Source organism: Fistularia commersonii, chromosome 20, assembly GCF_037954325.1.
Source record: "Fistularia commersonii isolate RoL2024-O1a breed Wild chromosome 20, RoL_Fcom_v1.0, whole genome shotgun sequence".
NCBI lineage: Eukaryota > Metazoa > Chordata > Actinopteri > Syngnathiformes > Fistulariidae > Fistularia > Fistularia commersonii.
In genome coordinates, this window is record NC_141303.1 from 11,210,215 (window position 1) to 11,230,916 (window position 20,702).

The window sequence follows — 20,702 nt, forward strand, 5'->3', positions numbered from 1 at the left end:
CTTGGAAGATTTTCTAGACATTTAAAGCCAGAGGAGCATCAGCCAGGCAACAGATACTCACTGGGGGAGTAAAGATTACGCAATACATCTGGAGAATCTTATGGCCAACAGCATGGATGAAATACTTCTTCTCCATAGAACAAACACAGACTTTCCATTGTGGAGCTCAGTGAGCACATTACAGACAGATTCCTATACTTCCTTTTCTTGGGAGTCTGCAGCGCAACAGAATTCTCCAGAAAGACAGAGATCATTGAATGAAAGAACCACAGTGTGAATGAATCATGCAGCCCTTGCTTGATGACCATATGCAGGAGTTCACCTCCATAAGGGATAGTAATACTGTAACAACTTCTAAAGGACGGCTGGCTTTTGGATTCTGATGAGTGCATGAGCCATCTTTGCTTAATACACTGTATCGTATAGAAATAGGATCATTTCTAAATCTCCAAATGTACGTTGTATCAGTGCAACCTTCAACAAATAGAAAAAAAAAATCCCTCAGTGTTGAACACCATTATTTCAGAAACCCTTCATTTCCAAAATCAACCAGCTGGGAAAATTTTCAACCAGAGCCTGCACTCAGCAGAGTAATCCCCCCCTCCCATCCCCAGATGGGTGCTCTTCTTGCTACTCCATTTCTGTGCATTATCGACTACACCTTTCTACTCCTCTAAAGTTCACAGATGACAGAACAGTTATCAGCCTCACTTAGGACAGTGATGAGTCTGCTTGATGACTCACCGCTGTCCACCATCTCCCAGGAACTAAAGTGGATTTCCAACATGAACACCATCAGCAGAAAGAAGGAGGAATTTCCTGTGTCAGCTCACGACATTCAGTCTGCACCGGGAGCTGCTGAAACCAGTGTAATAATCCGCCTCTTAATAATATGGTCTATTAGCTGATGAAAACAATTCTGCTAATCTGGAAATTTGATACTCGATCACTGACTGGATCTTTAAATCCAAATTTGAATGATAATTGTGGGTAATATTTTGTGTAGAAAGTACGATCAATGTTTGAAAGGACTTGTTGTCTTGACTGCTTGGTGATGACCTGGGTCACTCACCCAAAATGATATATGGATAATCCAGTACAGCACTGGACTTTTCCCTCTTCATCTTGCCTTCTAGCAGCCAAAGTCCATATTCAATCCGAGAAAAAAAGACCTTTAACCTGCTTCAGCTGCGTCACTGTCAGCTTTTGGGTCCTAAACAACAACAAATGGTAAAATCAACCCCCTCTCCAATATACTTGCAGTGTGTGTGTGTGTGTTTATGTGCATGGGTGTACGTGTATCTGTGTGCCTTAGGGCTCCCCTGCAATGCTACATGCTCCATATTCCTTTCTCCTGAGAAAAAAAAAAGGCAGTTTGTGTGAAATTATTTATCTTCCATGTATTTTAAGGATAGAAAAGATATATTATTAATCAAGCCATAAACTTTACAGTACACACATTAACTGCAACATCAACCTTTGCCTTCCTATATGTCAGTGGTCAGTCTGGATTAAGCATGATGACAGGGACCGTGTCTCGATGAAGTTAAACCCCTGTATATTCACTGAAGGGATGTACATGTATAAGGGATGTACATGCAACCTGATGTCAGCTGCCAAAGAGAGAATGGTGTGAAACCCATTACATAATGAAGAAGAATTGATGAGGTTACTCTAAGTGGTCAGCTTAAACCCAGCTCTGCCATATAGCCACAAGGTGACCTTTTTAGCTTGTGCTTGCTTGTACTTTTGAAGCTTGCATCTGAACATTTTTGTTGCGATTTGATACGGTAAGAGTTCAAGTCTGGGCTAAAGTGGAAAAGGGTCAGGCCAAACGAGGAGTAAGGATGCTGACACAGGCCTGAAGACATTCCTCCTTCCCGTTTCTCAGTTTCATCCTGTTGTGGGGAATTTTTTTGGGGGGGAGGATGTCAGATGCGTTTTTCCTGTTCTTATTCTCTGCTTTGACCAGAAGGAGAGGAGCTGTCAAAAACTGTAATGAAGGAAAGAGAGCAAAAAAGAGAGAGAAAGAGATAGAGTGTGAGAAGGAGTGAGCAGCAATAGAGCATGATAGATAAAGAGAGAAAAGAAGGAAGAAGGGAAGAAAGAGTGACTGGGTGGATGAGATCTCCAGAGACAGAGAGACAGTGGTGGAGAAAGACAGGTTTGGTGTGAAAGCAGAAAGTGTAGGAAAAGTCAAAGAAGTCTGGATGAAGCATTAAAACTCATTTCCTTGTTCACATAAATTTAATGATCAAATTGCTGTAAACCACTTAACCAAACTGCATCCTTCAGAGTCATCAGCAAAACAACACTTTGCCCAAACACATAAACCAAAATTGTGTATTAAACTCTTCACAAAGGATGTGGTGTGAGGCTTTTTTGTGTATTTAAATACATTTTTATTTGTCTGGATGCACCTGATAAATTAGAGTGACAGATGGCAACGGTATACATTTTCTTATGTATTTTACACACAATATTGACACAATTTTATTTGTATTGTATATCCAACTTATGTTAATGTAAATTTCCTTTCCCATAGAATTCAGAGAGAGATACTATCGTTTCTACTAAACTATAATTATTTGACACTATGATTATTTGACTTTACTCCTTTTCAGATAAAGCTGTCACATGGTGTATTTCTAAATACACAGTTTGAATACAGCTGTTTTATCATGATGTTATTCATTATGCACGAAGTTTGTTGTTCGCTGTGTACTAAGAACAAAATGACATGCGAATATATAATTTAATATGATAGAGTACTATCAATATTACATTATCCTAAATATCTGACATGGCCTCCACACAGATGAATTGCAACATTAAAATGCATTATTGATATTTGTGTGTGATAAAAGAGCAAAACATACTAAAAATGCAGTCAGCCTTATGTCTTAGTGTTTTCACCTCAGTAATTGATCATTGATTTTACCTCCGCTTCATTTTGACAGCATTACATCAACATTTTTAGATTTCATTTTTTTGTTTTTTACTGTTTTTTTGTTAAAAATATATAATTCTAGATGGGTTAACATGGATTTTTTTTCCATTTGTTTCTACATTTAATTTTGTAATTATGTTGGCGTGGGTTAATCAGAAATTTGCACAAACCTAATCAAAATAACCCGTGGACACAGGACTATCCGTTTGAACCGCACACCTTACTTTGTGGTAACAAAATAGCTCAAGTCTTAGAGAGAATATTTTTTTAGTGAGCTAAAATTTCTCTCTACACATTCAGTTCATTCTGAAACGGTTCTTAACAATATATGAAGAAATCCATCCCTATCAAAATACTTTTAAACACTTTTAAGTTAAAAACGTTGTAAATGTTTTCAAACTACTGTCTTATCTCCGATACACATTAATTGCATCATCCTTGTGCATTCTGAATACAGATAGAGGAAAGGTGTGTTAAGTCCATCAGTATGCAGTTTGAATTCACAGTCTTTATTTTATCTGTGGTTTGAATGACGCCAAAAGCACGAAATGAGCAGCTAAAAACACGCACTGCCAACATGAGGGGCTGCCTCTGGCTGCCTCGGTTGGACCTCCCACTTATCTTTATGACAGGAGATCATTGTAATAAAACCTTGCAATGGGCTGCCAGTGCCGTTAACTTTAACTGCGGCTTGATGAGGGAGACACTAATACAGCAGCAGATGGGAAAGAGGTGGAGTAATTGATTAAAAGAAATTCTAAAATCGATCAGGAGAAGCGTTTTTGCAACGAGACAAAGACAGATGTGCGGGTCAGCAAAGCAGAGAGTGAGACAGATGGAGGTGGAGAAGGAGATGGTGGTGGTGGTGGGTGGAGGAGCACACTCACAGAAGCTGTGCACACACACACCGTGATTTTGGTGTTTTTATGTACAGATATGTGAATGAATGGATAAAAGAACACTTACAGAGGTGTATGTGGAGTCATGCACAGTCAAATGCACACGCAAATTCAACACAAGCTGTTTAAACATACATAAAGGTGATGCTGCTGTGCAGACATATTGTTCAATCAAAACAGTTAGAGGTCATTTTATGATTGCAATGCTAAGCTAATAGACGGGACATTCTAGACCTAGTCAGTTTTTTTTATTTGGATACTGAAACAGAGCACAAGCACTATAGGTATAGTATAGGTATTGTATAGGTATTTAAAAAGTAGTCCTTCGAGCTGAGCTGAGCTGAGAACTTGACACCCTCTTGTGTTCTGCGGGTAATATCAACATCATATTACAAAAAACAATTCTTAAGCTGAAAATGCTTATGGTCATATTCTTTTAATGTAAGCTAAGGTGCGTTGTTATACCTCAGGTGCTGACAATTTGAAGGATATTGTTTGGAGAATGTTATTTTTATTCGAAAACAGCAGTTTTATGTGTATGACTTTATCGCTGAATCCACTGGGGGGTAAAAAAAAAGGATTCCTGCAGCAAAGTGCTCACTTCTATCCTTTGTTTATGGTTCCTGTAACATCCTACCTGGGAGCCTTTCTTGCTTCCTGGTAAGTTAATGATGAGGGTCTTCCCCCGGATCCCACACACAGGTCTGCAACGCACAAAGCCGTGTGTGAATGAACGCAGATGCAAAGTCAAAGGTTGTGTCTTTTGGTCTCGTCCTGGAGAGTGTGTCTGACCTGGAAAGCATGCCCAGTGGTGTGACGTTGAGGGATCCCATCAACATTGCCAGCGACATCCCTGGAGCTTCACGCTCTATCACCTCCTTAGTGGCCTGGAGAGGGGAGCGAGGGAGAGGAGGTCATTAGTGGTGTGATAGTTTAACCCTTTATTTATCTCAAAGTGTGACTTTGGAGTGGACAAATGCTGACTGAGTAACTGCATTTCTACCCTTTTGGGACATGAAGTCCGTGTCCTTTGAGCTATCATTAGTGCTTAGTGGATAGGAGGTGCGTATGCTTATAAATGTTAAACAAGAGGTGTTTGGAAACTGCACTTTGTCCCCAAAAACTTGTACATGTGGGTTTGTGAGCTCCCCGAACCTTTCTATGTACATATTTTCTATGTCGAAGCTGAAATGATATAATAACATTGTCCTTGTTGCACAGAACAAACCAAATGAAGTCACCTATTACATTGTAGGATAGGACCGCAATCATTCTTAATTGTTAAAATTCAATTCAGTATATTATCTTTTGTCCTTTTTATTTTCAGACAAATGCACCGATGGTAAAATCTTTGCCCTAATTTCTGAAGACCTAACTTCAAGTCCACTTTAAGTTTTCACGTACGGATTTAAGTACATGTTCAACAAAAGAAGTTGCATGAAATTGAACTTCACTCGAAGTCTGCTGTTCAAATATTCATTTGTATTATTATCAGTCCCACTGACACCGATCTGCACCTCCAACATCTAAAGGCCGAGAAATTCTTCCTTGACCTCCTTCCTCTCAAGTGAGCGGTCGGCAATCGAAGTTGCTTCGGTTTTTGGAATCAATATAGAAGCATTTGTTTATTTCTCTGTGGGCAATGTGTCCTATTCAAGAAATATTTGACTTCCAACTTAAAACAAAAGTAAGCGAATGTAAAAAAAAAAAAAGACACAGCTTTAATCTGGATGTGGTAAAACTCTAGTCTCAATTGTGTTTTCTGAAAAAACAGTGATTATTTAAGAAGGAAACAGTATGTAAAGAAATAGATCATCCCTAAAGAAAAGCCCAAACTAAAAGCCAAGTACTTTTTCATTGTCTTAAGGTCACTTTTTAAAGTATAGTTTTAACAGATTCTTGGCTAATATCGATGTTGATTTTATGTGAGTTACCACTGAATATAAAATATTCAAGAAATCAGTCAAACCAGTTTACATAGAAAACACAGCAACATACCCCTACAGTCACCTGATAACATAAATGGGCAATTTGACTCAGGATTGCTCAGAAAACCTGTTTGGACATCCTTGTTTTTACATAATATAAAAATTAACAAGAAGCAAGGTGGCTTCTTAAACACATTTCAGTGCCCGTCCAGGGACCTCTGCATGTTTCTCCAGAGGTGTGTGTGCATTTGCGGTTCAGGTGATATTTCCCTGACAGAATTTTATTTATGATGGGGATGACAGTGCCGTCTCCTCCAGCAATGTGTGTTGGCTTTCTCCGAGTTGAGTGACACTTCAAATGCACCAATAGTTGGGGAGGGGGTAGAGAAAAAGACTTCAAAGAAGAAAAGCCAGAGATGAGCATCGTGGGCTGGGACTCAGGAGAGCGACGTGGAGGGAGGGGAGTGAGATGAGGAGAGGGTTAGGAGTGTGTGGGAGGGACTGAGGAGGTGCGGGGGAGAAGAAGAAAATAGGGAGGGGTGAGGTTTAATCCACATTTCATTAATCCACAAGTCAGTGAGTGGAAGAAACACAGGACGGTCGGCTTCGACAGACTGAATGAAGCATTTTCATCAGTCCACCCTCAGATGGACTGTGACGTAAAACTTGAACGGTTTGGGAGGTTTGAAATATCTAAATACATGAATAAATAGCAAAACTCCTTCTTGAATTGAAATTCTCTTCATCACTTAAACCTCGATGACCCAAAGGGAGTGTAATTCATTTTTGAAAGAACTTAAATGCAGAAAGTGAGTGGGACAAGTCGATCAGCTTCTTCTTTAGTTAACCTCCTTTCACGAAGATCAGTGTTTGGCCAAAGATGAGGAATAACTCTCTCAGAGAGCACCAGAAAATAACTATTAAAATAACTGATGGCCAGAAATGTGTTTGTGGTGTACCTTATTATATTGCCCATTTTCTTGAAAAATCAGTACATACTAAGCATTTTCACAGGAATTTGTGATTACAAATGATATATTGGTAGTATATACTGTATATTAACTAAAGGTTTCATGATTAAATACAGATAAATAAATACATTCCAGTTCTCAATGTGTCATAATCTTAAAGGAAGATTGCCCATGTATGAAAACGAATTGACTTTCATTTTTTTTCTGGTGGGAGGCGACGATAGGAAATTGCCTTACAGTTCATGGGTTTCATGGCTGCAAGATAGAGCCACACCCTTACTGAATGTTTGCAATTGTTCTTTATGTCTCTTATTTCTTATTGCATTAACTGTCTCCTAAGTGTAAATGTGAGAGAGAAGTGAAAAGGGACAGTGTGTCTTTTACCGAATTTCTTGAAAATCAATAATAAAATGCACTCATAAAATTTTGCATCAGTTTTTCCTTCCTCGGTCAGCTGTAAGATTCTATTTGACGTAAGATATGATATATATACATACATTTATTTCGGTCGTGTGAACTTCACTAGCTGCCATGTAATCACAAAAAACACCCTCTCTGACCAAAGGCACCGCATACTGACTTGTGTCCCTTCGGCCCTTCATATACTCAGAGGGCTAAGGTGTATCTTTGAGTTGGGAGCAGTGGACAGAATCAGATAGGGGTTGTTATCAGTGACAAAGTGCAAATGTCTTCTAGTCTCCTTCCAGGAAGGCTGCTGCTGCCGTTCCTCATTATGACCGATGAGGGCTGATGATATATTATTGGAACTGGACTCCACCTCTGTCAATCTCCTTCCATGTGTGAGTGTGATTTTGTAAATGTCAGTGTTTTGGCCCCTACGGCCCCTATCAGTTGGACCGTTCAACATCACCGGATCAGATATCAGAACACATTGTCTGAGTATCCATAGAGATAGCGGTGGAGGTCAAATCTGTTGCAGGCCAGATCCTCTCCTGTTGCCACTCCAACTTATTTAAAGAAGGCCTCTTTGCTGACACACATTTGCTTACATATTTTGCTGGTGAACTGATTAGCAGACAGTGCAATTAGCCCTGTGACCACATGGGAAATAAGGAGGCAGAATCAAAGTCCTCATTGGCTCACTTTTTAAATAATTTGGCATCTTATTGCAGGAGGGTTCCGAGATAATGGGTTGGCAGGTGTTAGCGCAGGTGTGTGTGTGTTGGGGGGGGGGTTCCTTTGACTGATGATAAATATTTAACAGGAGGTTTGAAAAGGTCTCCACAAACTATCCCATTTCCTGCTTCGTTATTGTTTTGACATAGGCCCCTGGTTTGTACCAATTTACTACGGCAATTTAAAATTCATCTTTAATTAGATTAGCTGAGATTTTCCACGCGGTAAAATCTCAGTTAACAGGGGTGGTGCACAGTGTTCTGGTTTGATCAGGGGATTAATTACATTTTCATAGGCTATTAGTAATTGTGTACATATATGCAGGCTGCTCTCGGTTATATGTTTCTACGTTGTTCACTGTTGGAATGGTATAATTTGATGTGCCTTTTCTATGTGAAATACTCTTCCTTCGCTGCATTTATTAGAGTGACAGACAGAATTATATACACTGATAATATTGTGGAATAGTTGCATAGCTATTGTTCTATTAGAAGTTTCTGATTTTTCAGCCCCACTTGCGGTTCAAAAATTATATGTGGTTTCTGCAATGATGTCACATTTTTTACAAAGCGCTTCATCAATTTAAGCAACTAATAACTACAAGTAACTTAAAAATAAATCCCACATTTTTGCTTGTTCAAAGCTGTTGTCAATTGGTCCATCAATCACGTGAGAGACTGTTTATAGAGAATGTTCATTTTTCTGCCGTCACAGGCTGAAAAAGACCCCAGGGGCAGGGATGCTGTGTATGGGGATGAACCTACTTGTCCCTCGGGGTTCCAGCTGAAATTCAAAATCACAAAATGCAGGGTTGTATGATTGGCAAGTTGAGACGCCTACCTGCTATTATTATCTATTAGACAGGATTTGGCTGTGGGGATGTTCATTTGGCTCGTAAAACGTGGGATTAATATTAGACCTATATTTATCAGGTCTTTTGTTATATCAGGCTATTCAGTAATTTTCCAATACAAAGCCTCATTTTCATTGACTTCTGGGCGTTTAGTTTGAAAATATCGCATGGCAATGTTAACAAAATCCTAGAACTTCCCACATTAATTAAGTTAGAAATCTACTAGTATTTCTTCAGACACAGAAGAATATCTACTTACATGACTTCGATATGGAATACTTGCAGGGAAATGTTGTTTGTCACCATTGGAATATTCAAAGGAATCATTTTAGGATTTGGAAAAGCAACTCTGTGGTTTAAAATAGTTTCAGTTGTTTTATTTTCCACAATGTTGAATTGTGAATAAAAAGGCTATTTCACTGCTAAACATATGGACCCTGACTTTTAAGATGACATGGTTACCTGAAACTCGCAGCAAACCAATACTGAGTAGTATTCCTTAATGTAATTTTAAATTTCAATCCTGATTCATTTATCGTCATTTTATTCTTATAGCTGATTTGAATAAGACACTCTACACAGCGATGACTTCTTTTCAGGTTTTATAGAAATAAGGTACAGTTTGGTTGTACGCAAATGTCTAATCAGTTTCAAACTGGTATGATGGCCAGATAGATGTCGAATGAGCATATTCCAGAGAAAACACCAAAGCCCACCTCTGGAGTGACGTCTCTCGGCGCAAATCCGGTGCCTCCGGTGGTTAGAATGAGGTTAAGTTCCTTTTCATCGCACCAATCTACCAGAGTCTCCTGTTGACACAAAGAAATACACACTCTTTATCTAGAAATTTGGAAACTACAATAGATTACGACTGAGTGGGTAAAATCCTGTATGTATTGTCACATTAAGATTGCTAGATTGGTAAACCTAACGTGTGTATTGCATTGATAGAAGTAATGCGTTACAATGTTACAGAAGAATATTGTTACTTAGCGTTAGGGATAACAGATACAAACAGATATACAGCGTCTTGGGGTAAAGGTATGTGAATACTGCCGTACCTTGATTTCATCTATCTCATCTGGCACTATCTTATAGGCTGCGATCATACCGCCCAACCTGAAATAAAAGAAGCATGCGTAAAATCAGAAAAATGATCATCTTGTGTCAAGTATCAGTTTCCCTTTGGGTTCCCCTCTATCCAGCATCTGTTAGCGGGGGATCAGTGAGGTCAGCTAAAGAGCAACAAGCCTCATCCTGTCAATTGATACCAGCAAACAAAGGGCCCTGGCTGGACATAAAATGATTTTCAACATACTCAGAAGTTGATGTGTATAAAGCTTTACTTAAAGCTGCAAAGAAATTATTGTAACATTTAAATGATCAAAGCGATTAAGAAAATTGCCAAAGAAGTTAGTTCCACACCCAATATCTGGAAATGACAACACATGGCAATAAAACAAATATGAGATGATTTCTGAGAGATCTTCAAAAAAAATGTCTACTTTATTTGTAACACGGTAATATGTAACCGAGAAAATGTTTATCAATAGAACAGACATTTCCTGAAATCGGAAAAAAACAACATAAGTTTATCTGCAAATCATCCATTTATTCATTATCTATATTGCTTATCCTGCAGTTAGTCTATCAGGGATGCTAGAGTCACACATCATATGGAGACATCCAACCATTCACTCTCTCTTTCATACATCTCGGCAATTTAGGGTCTCCAATGAAACCTACTGCATATGTGGGAGGAAACCAGAGAACCCAAAAGAAACCCACGCGGACACGGCCACCGTGCTGCCCTCTCTACAAATCAATTACACGTTTATATCACAGCTTAATTTTGAGATCTAGCTCAGCCTTGGTGGACCGGTTATGAGTCAGTCTCCCACTTTCCTTCCTCTCTAAATATTGCATCCTGCTGTTGAAAGCGAAATGTCAAAAGAAAATCAGAAGGTTTGTTGGCATTTATTATATTTTATTGTATTTCCTCTCAAGAGTGACAAAAAAAGTTTCAACAACAATTTTTCCACTGTGACACGATAGTCATTTGGGAATTTTTTGAAAAGTCTTCTTTTAAAAGTCTTCTTTACCGTGTCCTGTTACGTAGACACACAAATATATTGAATTTAGAGAGATCAACGCTTGAAAAAAAATCACAATTTTTTGTCCGACTGGTTACTGGTAAGACTTAAATAATGACACCTTCATGTGTCATTGAAGTAAAGGTAGTCCTGTGAAAATGGTCGGATAATATGGTAATCATATTAGTAGGCATGTGAGAAATAAAACCTGAGCTGTTTGGAAAAGACAGAGACATAGAGGGATGTGTCAGAGGACAGGGGGGGGAGAGAGAATGCCCTTGAACATCGCCTCCTGAAAGGATTTTCCACAGGACAGCCCACTAGAGATGAAGCCGGACTGCTGCTGCTGAGCAGAGAGCTCTGAGGCCCTCCTGTGGACAGACTCAGCGTGGCACCATAAAAAACAACAACCCCAGGCTCAAGGTGAAGGCTCTGCACAGACACCCCTTACGTAACCCCTTTTTTTTCTTTTAAGGAGTGCTATTTTTGGGAGACTACTGCATCATGTTTCCCCTCTGCGACAGCCGCTTAAACACCATGATACCATCCCTCAGACAAATACCCGCGAACCCCGAGAAAATTATTTTTCTGGCTCTCAGTCACTTTGACTCATGCGAAGAGTCGAAGCTTAGCACAAGCCAGGCTAACGACGCCTTGGAAAATGTCATTCAAATCCATTGCCACTATTCAGTTTTTTAGACGGCGATGTACGCCAGGAAGAGACAACACCAAAATACTGCAGCAAGTCTGCATGGAAACTCAAAGGGAAACTGCCTCCTTCCTGCTGGAAATGATTGGAAGTCAGAAAAAATCATTTGAGGGACACTTTTTCCTGAAACACTGCACGTGTTGGGCTGGTCTGACACACAAACACTCACACACTCCCCTGCTGACACTCTGTGGCACGAATGATTTACCTCATTTGATGTGCTTGGGAGGGGAGGGTGATTCTGGCACCTCTGCACATGTGTGAGCGTGCATGTGAATTTTTTTTGTATGCATTCATGCATGTGCATCTCTTCGATTATGTGTTTGTGCATGTGTGTTACACCTTAGGAGAGTAAAGGAGCTGTCAAGACAAATCACCTCTCTCTCTCTCTCTCTTTCTCTCTCTCTCCTGGGGTTTTTATGCCTCTCTGTTTCAGCCCAAATGAAAATATGCTCAACACAAATAAGAGGGGTTCCTTCCCACCGTTTCCTAGGCAACCCCTCCTGTCTGTGTTGTTCATCGTGAGAGAGTGTATGAGTTTGTGTGTGCCAGTGAATGTCTTTTTTCTGTGTGTGTGTGTTTTGTAACTATCGGGGATACCATTTCTTGGTGAAAGAAACAGTGTGCTTTCAATCAATTGTATTGTCTTTGTAGCACAGTCCCAGACTTGATGATTTATACATGGGCGTGTGCTTGTCCATGTGAATGCATACTGATGTGTCTATAAATAGACAAACGTAAGCTATAGTGTATAAATATATTTGCATGCACATTGTACTCGTTCGTTTCCAGACTTTTGCATCAGTGTCAGCTCCTTTGATTTGTTCGTTCATGTTGTTCATGACGTTGCATTCAATCACAGCTATCCCTTGATGGAGAAATGATTAATAAATCAAACGGATGGGTCACTCATAAGATGATTTGGGGGGGGGGGAGAAAATTTAAAACAATTTTGTTGCTTCTTGTTTGCAAGTTTTCTAAGAATGAACCTCTCTCATCATTATTAATTTAGTAAAGAAAGTTTTCATGATCAGTTTTGGGAAATGATGCCGTACGAGAAAAAACTATGCCATGCGAGTAATGATCTAAAAACTGGATTTTTCTTTTTTCTGCAAGGAATCAAGTCAAAATCATACGTGTGCTTGAAACATATCCAGGGACAGTCAGCTCAGGGGTCTCTTCATACATATTGCATGTCAGAAGCCAAAAAGGTGAAGAAAACCATATGTAGAGATCCATCTGATGACACTGTTGGATAGAGCACTGCTCACGACACAGAGCTAAGTGTGTGTGTGCACAATTGTTTTTGTGTGTGTGTGTCTGTAGAAGAGTACCATAAATCTAATGAGATAAAATTAATATATAGGGTTGGATTATTTGAATCAGATTTTTCCACATAGATAGAATGCCTTAACTAGCTCTATCTTGGTTTTTTTGAAAGAAGTCGAAAAGAAGCATAAGGACGAACTGTCTTGAACTTTAGTCAAAATTATAAATATATTTTGTGAAATCATGGCAGATTGCATGTTGATAAAGACTGCAGCTTCAGTGATGTATGGAAACAATTATGAGTATCTTTCTACATGTTTAAGAAGCTTAGTTGCTACAAAAGACTTATTTTGCAGATATGTATTCCGATTGGTGTGCTTAGAATTTTGATAAATCAGGAAAAGTCCTGCAACATTTTGAGTCAAACATCTATCGACATCTCCTTCTGCCATGAAGCAACACGCGGAACTCCTCAAACTACAGCCAGGGGAATTCTGGCCACCAAAAAAGGTGGCCAAAAAAAAAGATCTCTTTTTTTCGCTGGAGGCATGGACAAAACCTGAAGTAGAGGAGAGGAGTGAAAAGGGGAAGAATGAGACAAGCAGAAGGAGATGTTGGAGGGTGGGCTGGGTTGGGGGTGTGGGTGGGGGTGAGGGGTGTGGGGGGGGGGGGTGGCACTCGCCTTGGCCTGAAAGCCTGGACGCCACGGCCAAATCTGTCTATGAATAAAAGAAGAGCACAGAGGAGATAAAGAGCAATAGACAGAATGGGAGGGAGTGAAAAGAGTGAAAGAAGGAAGGAACAGACTGTCAGGGACACACTTACCAACAGAGGAGAATGTGTGTGTGTGTGTGTGTGTGTGTGTGTGTGTGTGTGTGTGTGTGTTCATGTTAGCCAGCTGCAAATCTCAGTGGTTGTGGGACACTTTCAAGAGGAAATCCATCTTCCAGGGTTATTTTATTAATAATACAAGTTCTTTGTACAGAGCACTCAATCTCACTTTCTCTTTTACTCTCCTATGACACAACACACACACACACACACACACACACACACACACACACACACACACACACACACACACAGGAAGTGGGTCTTAGCCATCTTGCCACTCCTTATGGTAGCAGGGACTCAGTCCCATTACATTGGAGTTGTTCGTCTGTGCATATATATATATAAAAGCTCCCAAGGGGTCACCTCTCAACATGTTCCCTGATAGAGGGAAGGGTAGAGAGGTGGGGAGGGACGGACAAGCACATCTCTTCAAATCCCCACTGTGAGTGCCCAGCAAGGGACTCAATGCCATCATCCCCCCCTTTCTTATGTTACTCTGTCTTTCTGTTTCTTTCACTTTCATACACACAAAAGAACACACACACACACACACAATGTCTGGAGCCAGTCAAATAGAAGGTGATGAAGAGTGCAAATGACTTTATGAGATTTAAATAAGATAGTTGGATTATAACTGAGTTGAATTTTATTTACTTGTAATTTTGAACATTTTAAAAATAAGCCTTTTTTTGTTTCACGTTTACATACAGACCTGATTTTGAAAATACATTTCCAAACTTATAAAAGAAACCAGGACACACACGAGTAACAGCCAGGTAACCTTTTGAAAATGTTGAGACTGAGCTTCATCCACTGATGCAAAGCGTAGGATTGCATTCACCAGTAAATATATTAAATGTATTACAATCTCCCTTTCATCAGTGACACAACGAAAGAAAAAAGGGTGCCTCCAACCAAATGTCAACCCTTCCCTCTTGTTGCCAGAGTTGGGTGTTTACTCTTGGTGATGACAAATGATGAATGAGAAGAATGTGAGACGAAAAAAAGGCTCACATTAGTCTGCCGGTTGTCGGAAGCTACTCTGAATAATCTGAGCATTTGTGACAACGCCAAGAAACATAGAGGCATAATTTGAAACCCCTCTGCCTCAGGTACGCAGGCTTTTCACTGGAAATGGGAGACATCCTGCAGTTGAACTTTTGAAATGACAAATCTTTGCGTACTCTGTAAGTCTTATGGTTATTTTATGATGAGGGAGAACAAGTGTGAGAGATTTTTTGAATTTTAACTTGAAATATAAAAAAAGATACATCTCCAGACAAGGTAAATAATTAAAATAGTAGGTTAATTATAGGGCCTGCAACCTGGGGTCTCTTGCATTAAAGAGACACCAACTCATTGACACTCGGGCCTCACTATGGGATGTCTCAAAACACATGGCAATCCATTTACATTGTCAAGTTTGCAGTAGTACATTGTCGAAGTAATTCTTGCACTTCCTGCACAGACTTTTACTGTAATGCTATTGAAGTTGCAAGAAGCTGGGGACTGCCTGTTACCTGTTTGAAACTGTATTTGTACAAATTGAAATAGACGAGACCTCATCATAAACTCCAGGACCTGAAAAAAATAAGGAGTTCCTTAAAATTAGATACAGCTACCTTGGAATCGAATCAAAAAACAACATAAAGAATGAGCAAACTTCACCTGAAATGTCAGGAAAAACGGAAAATTCCAAGAAATGTCTTCATATAGTATGAAATTACCTCAAAATGAACAGGAAGTTATCTGGAAATTAGGAAAAGGGAAAGTTTTGAGTACTTATTTCACATTGCACATCTGCACATTATCTACTTTGTACCAGAACTTTATGATATAAGAATAAAAAAAAGTGTAAAAGCAACCGGCTGCAAATCATTTTAAGTCCACTGAGAAAAAATTGAAAACTGTAAGATTCCTTAAATACCTTGTGCTTGAACATAGTCCTTATTTCGATTATGACCTCACTGTGCAGTTACATCCAGAGGCACATCAATTTTGGTGTATCTGTGCACCTAACAGGGCATTCTGCCCTTCGCCTGATTGGCTTTCAATCTGTTCCAGCTCCTGATGAATCTCAACGTAGACAAAGGTTGTTCCACCATCGGTCAGTGGAGGTTTAGAGACAAAGAGAGAGCCTCATTTGGCATTCAGGGCATCAACTGACACACCAACAGCGAACCCCGATGTGCAAAAATATATCAATCTACACAGAAGGATGTGCTCATACATGAGCAGGTGAAGATGAATGACATAAAGTACACACTGAAAGGACACAGACATGCATGCACACATGAAAACACACATCCGTCTTAGCTCTGTGTCCCTGAGTGTGTGTTTCATTTGTTTCATCGCCCACCCTCTGTGATACTTTCCCTTTTTTTTTTTTTGCCACCAATCATTTTCCCCTCACCCTGACACACCTCTGGAAGCTCCTGAATGCCAAACTGGGCAGACTGATTGATCGCGTGTGCCGGCATCCATGTGGGTGTGTGTGCCCGAGCGTCGCTGTGATTACAGTTGGTGTAATGTGTCCAGCTGAGGCCCATTACTCCCTCCCACCCTAGTTGAGTGTCTGTCTATCTATCTCTGTCACAGCGGCGGTGGCACATTGAGGACAAAGCGTCCTGGGTGGTCAACCTGACGTGGCCATAGAGCCTTCGGACTGTGAGCTGTGTGAATTGTGCAGGTAACTGCACGCTACCTGGGGACACATGGCTGGTGGCTTTTGCTTTCTTCAGCCTGCCTACCAAGTCACTACTCTACTCCTCACAGTAGCCTTATTTGGTTTTAGTCTGAAAACACACACCTTGTGCATCCATGCACTTCACTGCTGTGGGAGGGCGTGGCTATCATAAGCGATCGCCTGGTTCGATGCCTGAGCTCCATCTATCCAGTTGAAGTATGGTTGAGCAAGACCCCTGAACCCCTAACAGCTCCCCAGGCAATGCTCAAGTGGCTGCCCACTTCTCATGGTACATTCATAATTGGTACAAATGCAGAGAAGAATTCCCTGGAAGGGATGAATAAAGTATTCAAATTCAAAATTCACTCCTAGCTTCATTTTTTGTTGTCTGATGAATTTTAGTATGTTATTGTTCAGACCAAATTTCCCAGTGTGAAGCCACTATCTATTTAACTATGGTATTGTATGAGGATGTCTGGAGTGGCAGAGAAGTATGTTTGACTGGTGCACATGTATGTGAGGTATGAGACAGTGGTGTGGTGTGCTGTAGGTGTGACAGAGAAGTTCAAGGTGGAGGTGGGACAACATCAGGGATCAGCTCTGAGCCGTTTCTTGTTTGCAGTGGTGATGGACAGGCTGACTGATGAGATTAGACAAGAATCTCCATGGACTATGATGTTTGCAGATGATTTGTGATCTGTAGGGGCTTGGTGGGAACGGAACATTCCTTGCCTGTTGAAATGTTGTTGAGCAAGACGCCGAACCCCTAAATGGTCCCCTGGTGCTGCTAAGTGGCTGCCTTCTGCTCATGGTTCATCCGTGATAGGTTATATCCAGTGGTCAAATTTCGCTGATGTTGTGCTGTATGTATAACTGAATGGGAAAAATATATTCTATCTAATGAGAGCAGTGAACAGGTGGAGGAAAAACTAGTGAGCTAGAGGTGTGCTCTGGAAAGAAGAGGAATGAAAGTTAGTCACAGCAATATTGAATATATGTGTGTTAATGAGAGGGACCCGACTGGAACTGTGAGGCTTCAGGGAGTGGAGATAAAGAAGATGGTGGATTTTAAGCACTTAGGGTCAACAGTCCAGAGCAAGTGTGGAAAAGAGGTGAAGAAACAGGTTCAAGCAGGTTGAAGAGGGGTGGAGAAAAGTTTTAGGGGTATGATGCGATAGAAGAACATCAGCCAGAATGAAAGATAAAGTGTACATGACGTGACATGAGTTGTGAGACCAGCAATGCTGTTCGGGTTGGAGACCCTGGCATTGAAGAAAAGACAGGAAGCAGAGCTGGAGGTAGCAGAGATGAAGATGTTGAGGTTCTGTTTGGGAGTGCCGAGGATGGATAGGATCAGGACAGAGTATCAGAGGAACATGGAACAGCATATGTTAGATGTTTTGGAGATAATGTCAGAGAAGCCAGACTGAGGAGGGATAGTGACTATAGTGGAAGAAGGATGATGGGGTTGGAGCTGCCAGGCAGGAGGTCTAGAGGAAGACCAAGGAGAATTTTTATGGATTTAGGAGGCAGGAATTGACCTGGATCGGTTTACAACCAGTCACTAATACCTCAGTGGACAATGAAGAGTCTTTCATTAACCTACTAAATGTCTTTAGTCTGAGGGAGGAAGGTAGAGAACTCTTGAAGGAAGTGGGAGAACATGACAACTCAACATGTTAAGAGCACAGCTGACCGATGGATTAGAACATGGAACCCTCTTGTTGTGAGGCAAGAGTGAAAATTACTGCAGCACCTGTGGCTTTTCACATCACATTGAGGAATTACACACTAAAATAGAAATTGTGTCGTATTTTACTGCTATTAAAAACAGGTTTTGAAGGTGTTTCCAGTAACAAGTTATCAAAGTGCCCTTTCCAAGTAGATGATCTTAATGGAGGGTGATTTGTTTTTTTTTTTTCTTAGTTAAAAACTGTTTTTTTTTTGTTACTCCAACACTATGTGATTGAAGTTTATGGTTAACGACATATAGATTAATCCTATCTAAAAGGCATAGTCGGGGCTACAATGGTTGGCATACTAATGATTAGCACCTCACAGCAAGGAGGTCACCGGTACGATTCTGACAGGGCAGCCTCCCAGTGTGGAGTTTGCGTGGGTTTCCTCTGGGATGTCCAGTTCCCTCCCACAGTCCAAAAATATACAGCAAGTTAATTAAACACCCTACCTTGGCCAGGCAAGTAAATGAGCGAGTGAATAGTTTTCCGTTTTGATACATGGCCCTACGATTGACTGGTGTCCATTGCAGGGCGAACCCTGCCCCTCGCCCAATGATCGCTGGGATAGGCTCCAGCACCACTGTAACCCTGACTACAGCATAAGTGGAATAGATAATAAATGAATGACAGAAATGGCAGTCATGTTGTAAAATATTCACAAAAACTGGCAATGTCAAAATGCTGACAACACTCGATGTCAGACGACATCATGAAAACATCATCTCAGTTATTGAGAGTAAAGATTTGAATCACAGTGATGTGTACACAAAATCTCAACAGAATTAGTCTCATCCGATGTGTCCTATAAGGTGGCATTCTCGTTCAAGTTGGCCTGAATTCTGGATAAACAATTAAAAGACAACACACGTGTGGTAAAGCATGTTCATGTGTGGAGACAACATCACTTTTGTCTCCTATGCTAAACACTGCACAAGCGTGTAATGGATTTGTGATTGCTCGGTCTTGCATGGCGAGCAAAGCATGGCACTCCTCCTCACAAGCCGGTTCTGTCACACACTTGACACACACATTCATGTTAGCCTCAAAATGAACTCATCATAAAGGGACACGACACGCATGGATCTTCCAAGCTGTCCTCAAGCCGCTGACCATTTGTAATTCTGTGAACCGGGCGCGGGCCTTATCGTGATGGGGCACATGCAGCAAAGGAATGGGTCAAATGAGAATTACCCAGGTAACCATAAGGGTGCGCTCGAGGCCAAGGGCTTGAGTATTAGGCCAATCTGGCTTTTGAAAAACCTTGTGTTTTGTACAAAATGAATAAAATAAACTATATGTTTCACTTCCATCTGAAAACACATATGACCACAAGGGCAGAGATTGACGTGAAAAGAATGAATATTGTGATTGACAGGGATTTTTTTGTTGGCGGGTTTTAAAGAAATTCTTACAGACTTTCTGTAAATTTCCTAATTTTTCGTAGATGCCATTTTCTTTTAGTGATACTTCATTGCAAATCTTTTCACTGCATTTCCTGCAAGATTTTAAAAACAGTAAAAAACTGTGAAAATATGTATCACAACTTTTGTTAGTGACAAAAACCAAAAACAAATCTCAAAATACTTTTACTAAAAGATTTCATTTGTATGTCAACATTTTTCCAATATCCCAAATATAACCCGACCCAGTACAAGTGCAAATACAGGGATTGTTGTATTGCACAATTGTAATAACTGTAAGTACCTTCAGACTGAACTTCCAGTGATTTTCCAATGTCAATGGACACAATAGCTGATTTTCACCTGTGTTCTCTTATTTAGCTTCTTTTAGTAAATAATGCAGCTACCAAAAGTCATGCTTAATCACAAGGGTGCTGCAGCTCCTTTGTTGTTGTGATGTATGCTGGGAATATTTTTCAACACAGGGCAACACTGAGTCCCTGATATGTTTAGTTGAGGTGATGTTTAGTTTCTTTGTAACATTCTGGCAAAAAAGACTTTGTCATTCTAACGCATGGAAACAAACTGAGGATTTGTCGGCTGCATATCGGTACATTTACAGAAAGTCAACGGGTGGCGCCATATTCTGAGTAATTAATTGTATGCGAGAATTCCCAGGGTTGCATTGTTGTTTTGGGATTTTGACTTGAAAAGGCTGATACTCACAGGGATGGATCATGGACAAGATCTTTGAGGTTGACGCCACTTCGGTCCTCTGCGAGGTTTCGAAAACAGCTGTCACTCACTGAACAGACAGACACAGAGAGGCAAAGGAAAACTCAATTAGAAAACATGACCCCTACGGCCTTATGCCATGGAAGATTCACACATTCATTATGTGAGCAATGTCTGAAGACCACGTCTGTTTAGCCCAACACATTCCTTTGTATTTGTAAAAAAAATTAAAATGTAGGTTTTCATTTGCAACCTAATTGCTACTTTCCCCTCATTAACTTAGCCAAATACACTATGAGAAGAAGATCTGGTATTCAAAACCAAACCCTTCTCCTACCTGTTTTACAGGCCACTAACTTATTGTTAACTATCATGCTCAGTCATAATGCATGTGCAGCATCCAGGCAAACCCACATAGACATTACATGGGTGTCTCTCTCAACATGTTGAAAAGAGAGTCTTTTTCAATAACTGACCTGTTTGGTAAAAGGCTATATAT

At 40.3% G+C, this 20,702-nt stretch overlaps 1 protein-coding gene across 8 annotated transcripts in view; it reads right to left on the reverse strand.

Annotated features, from left to right (window-relative positions):
* Positions 1–20,702, reverse strand: part of gphnb (gephyrin b) — a 96,515-nt gene that overhangs the window by 43,004 nt on the left and 32,809 nt on the right. For all 8 annotated transcript variants that reach the window (XM_086166968.1, XM_086166966.1, XM_086166965.1 and 5 more), the window contains exons 2-6: positions 20,195–20,273; positions 9,800–9,857; positions 9,455–9,547; positions 4,642–4,736; positions 4,487–4,553 (exon numbers count right to left, since the gene is read on the reverse strand). In XM_086166968.1, the coding sequence (XP_086023094.1) occupies positions 4,487–4,553; positions 4,642–4,736; positions 9,455–9,547; positions 9,800–9,857; positions 20,195–20,273 (392 nt within the window). The remainder of the gene's footprint in view (positions 1–4,486; positions 4,554–4,641; positions 4,737–9,454; positions 9,548–9,799; positions 9,858–20,194; positions 20,274–20,702) is intronic.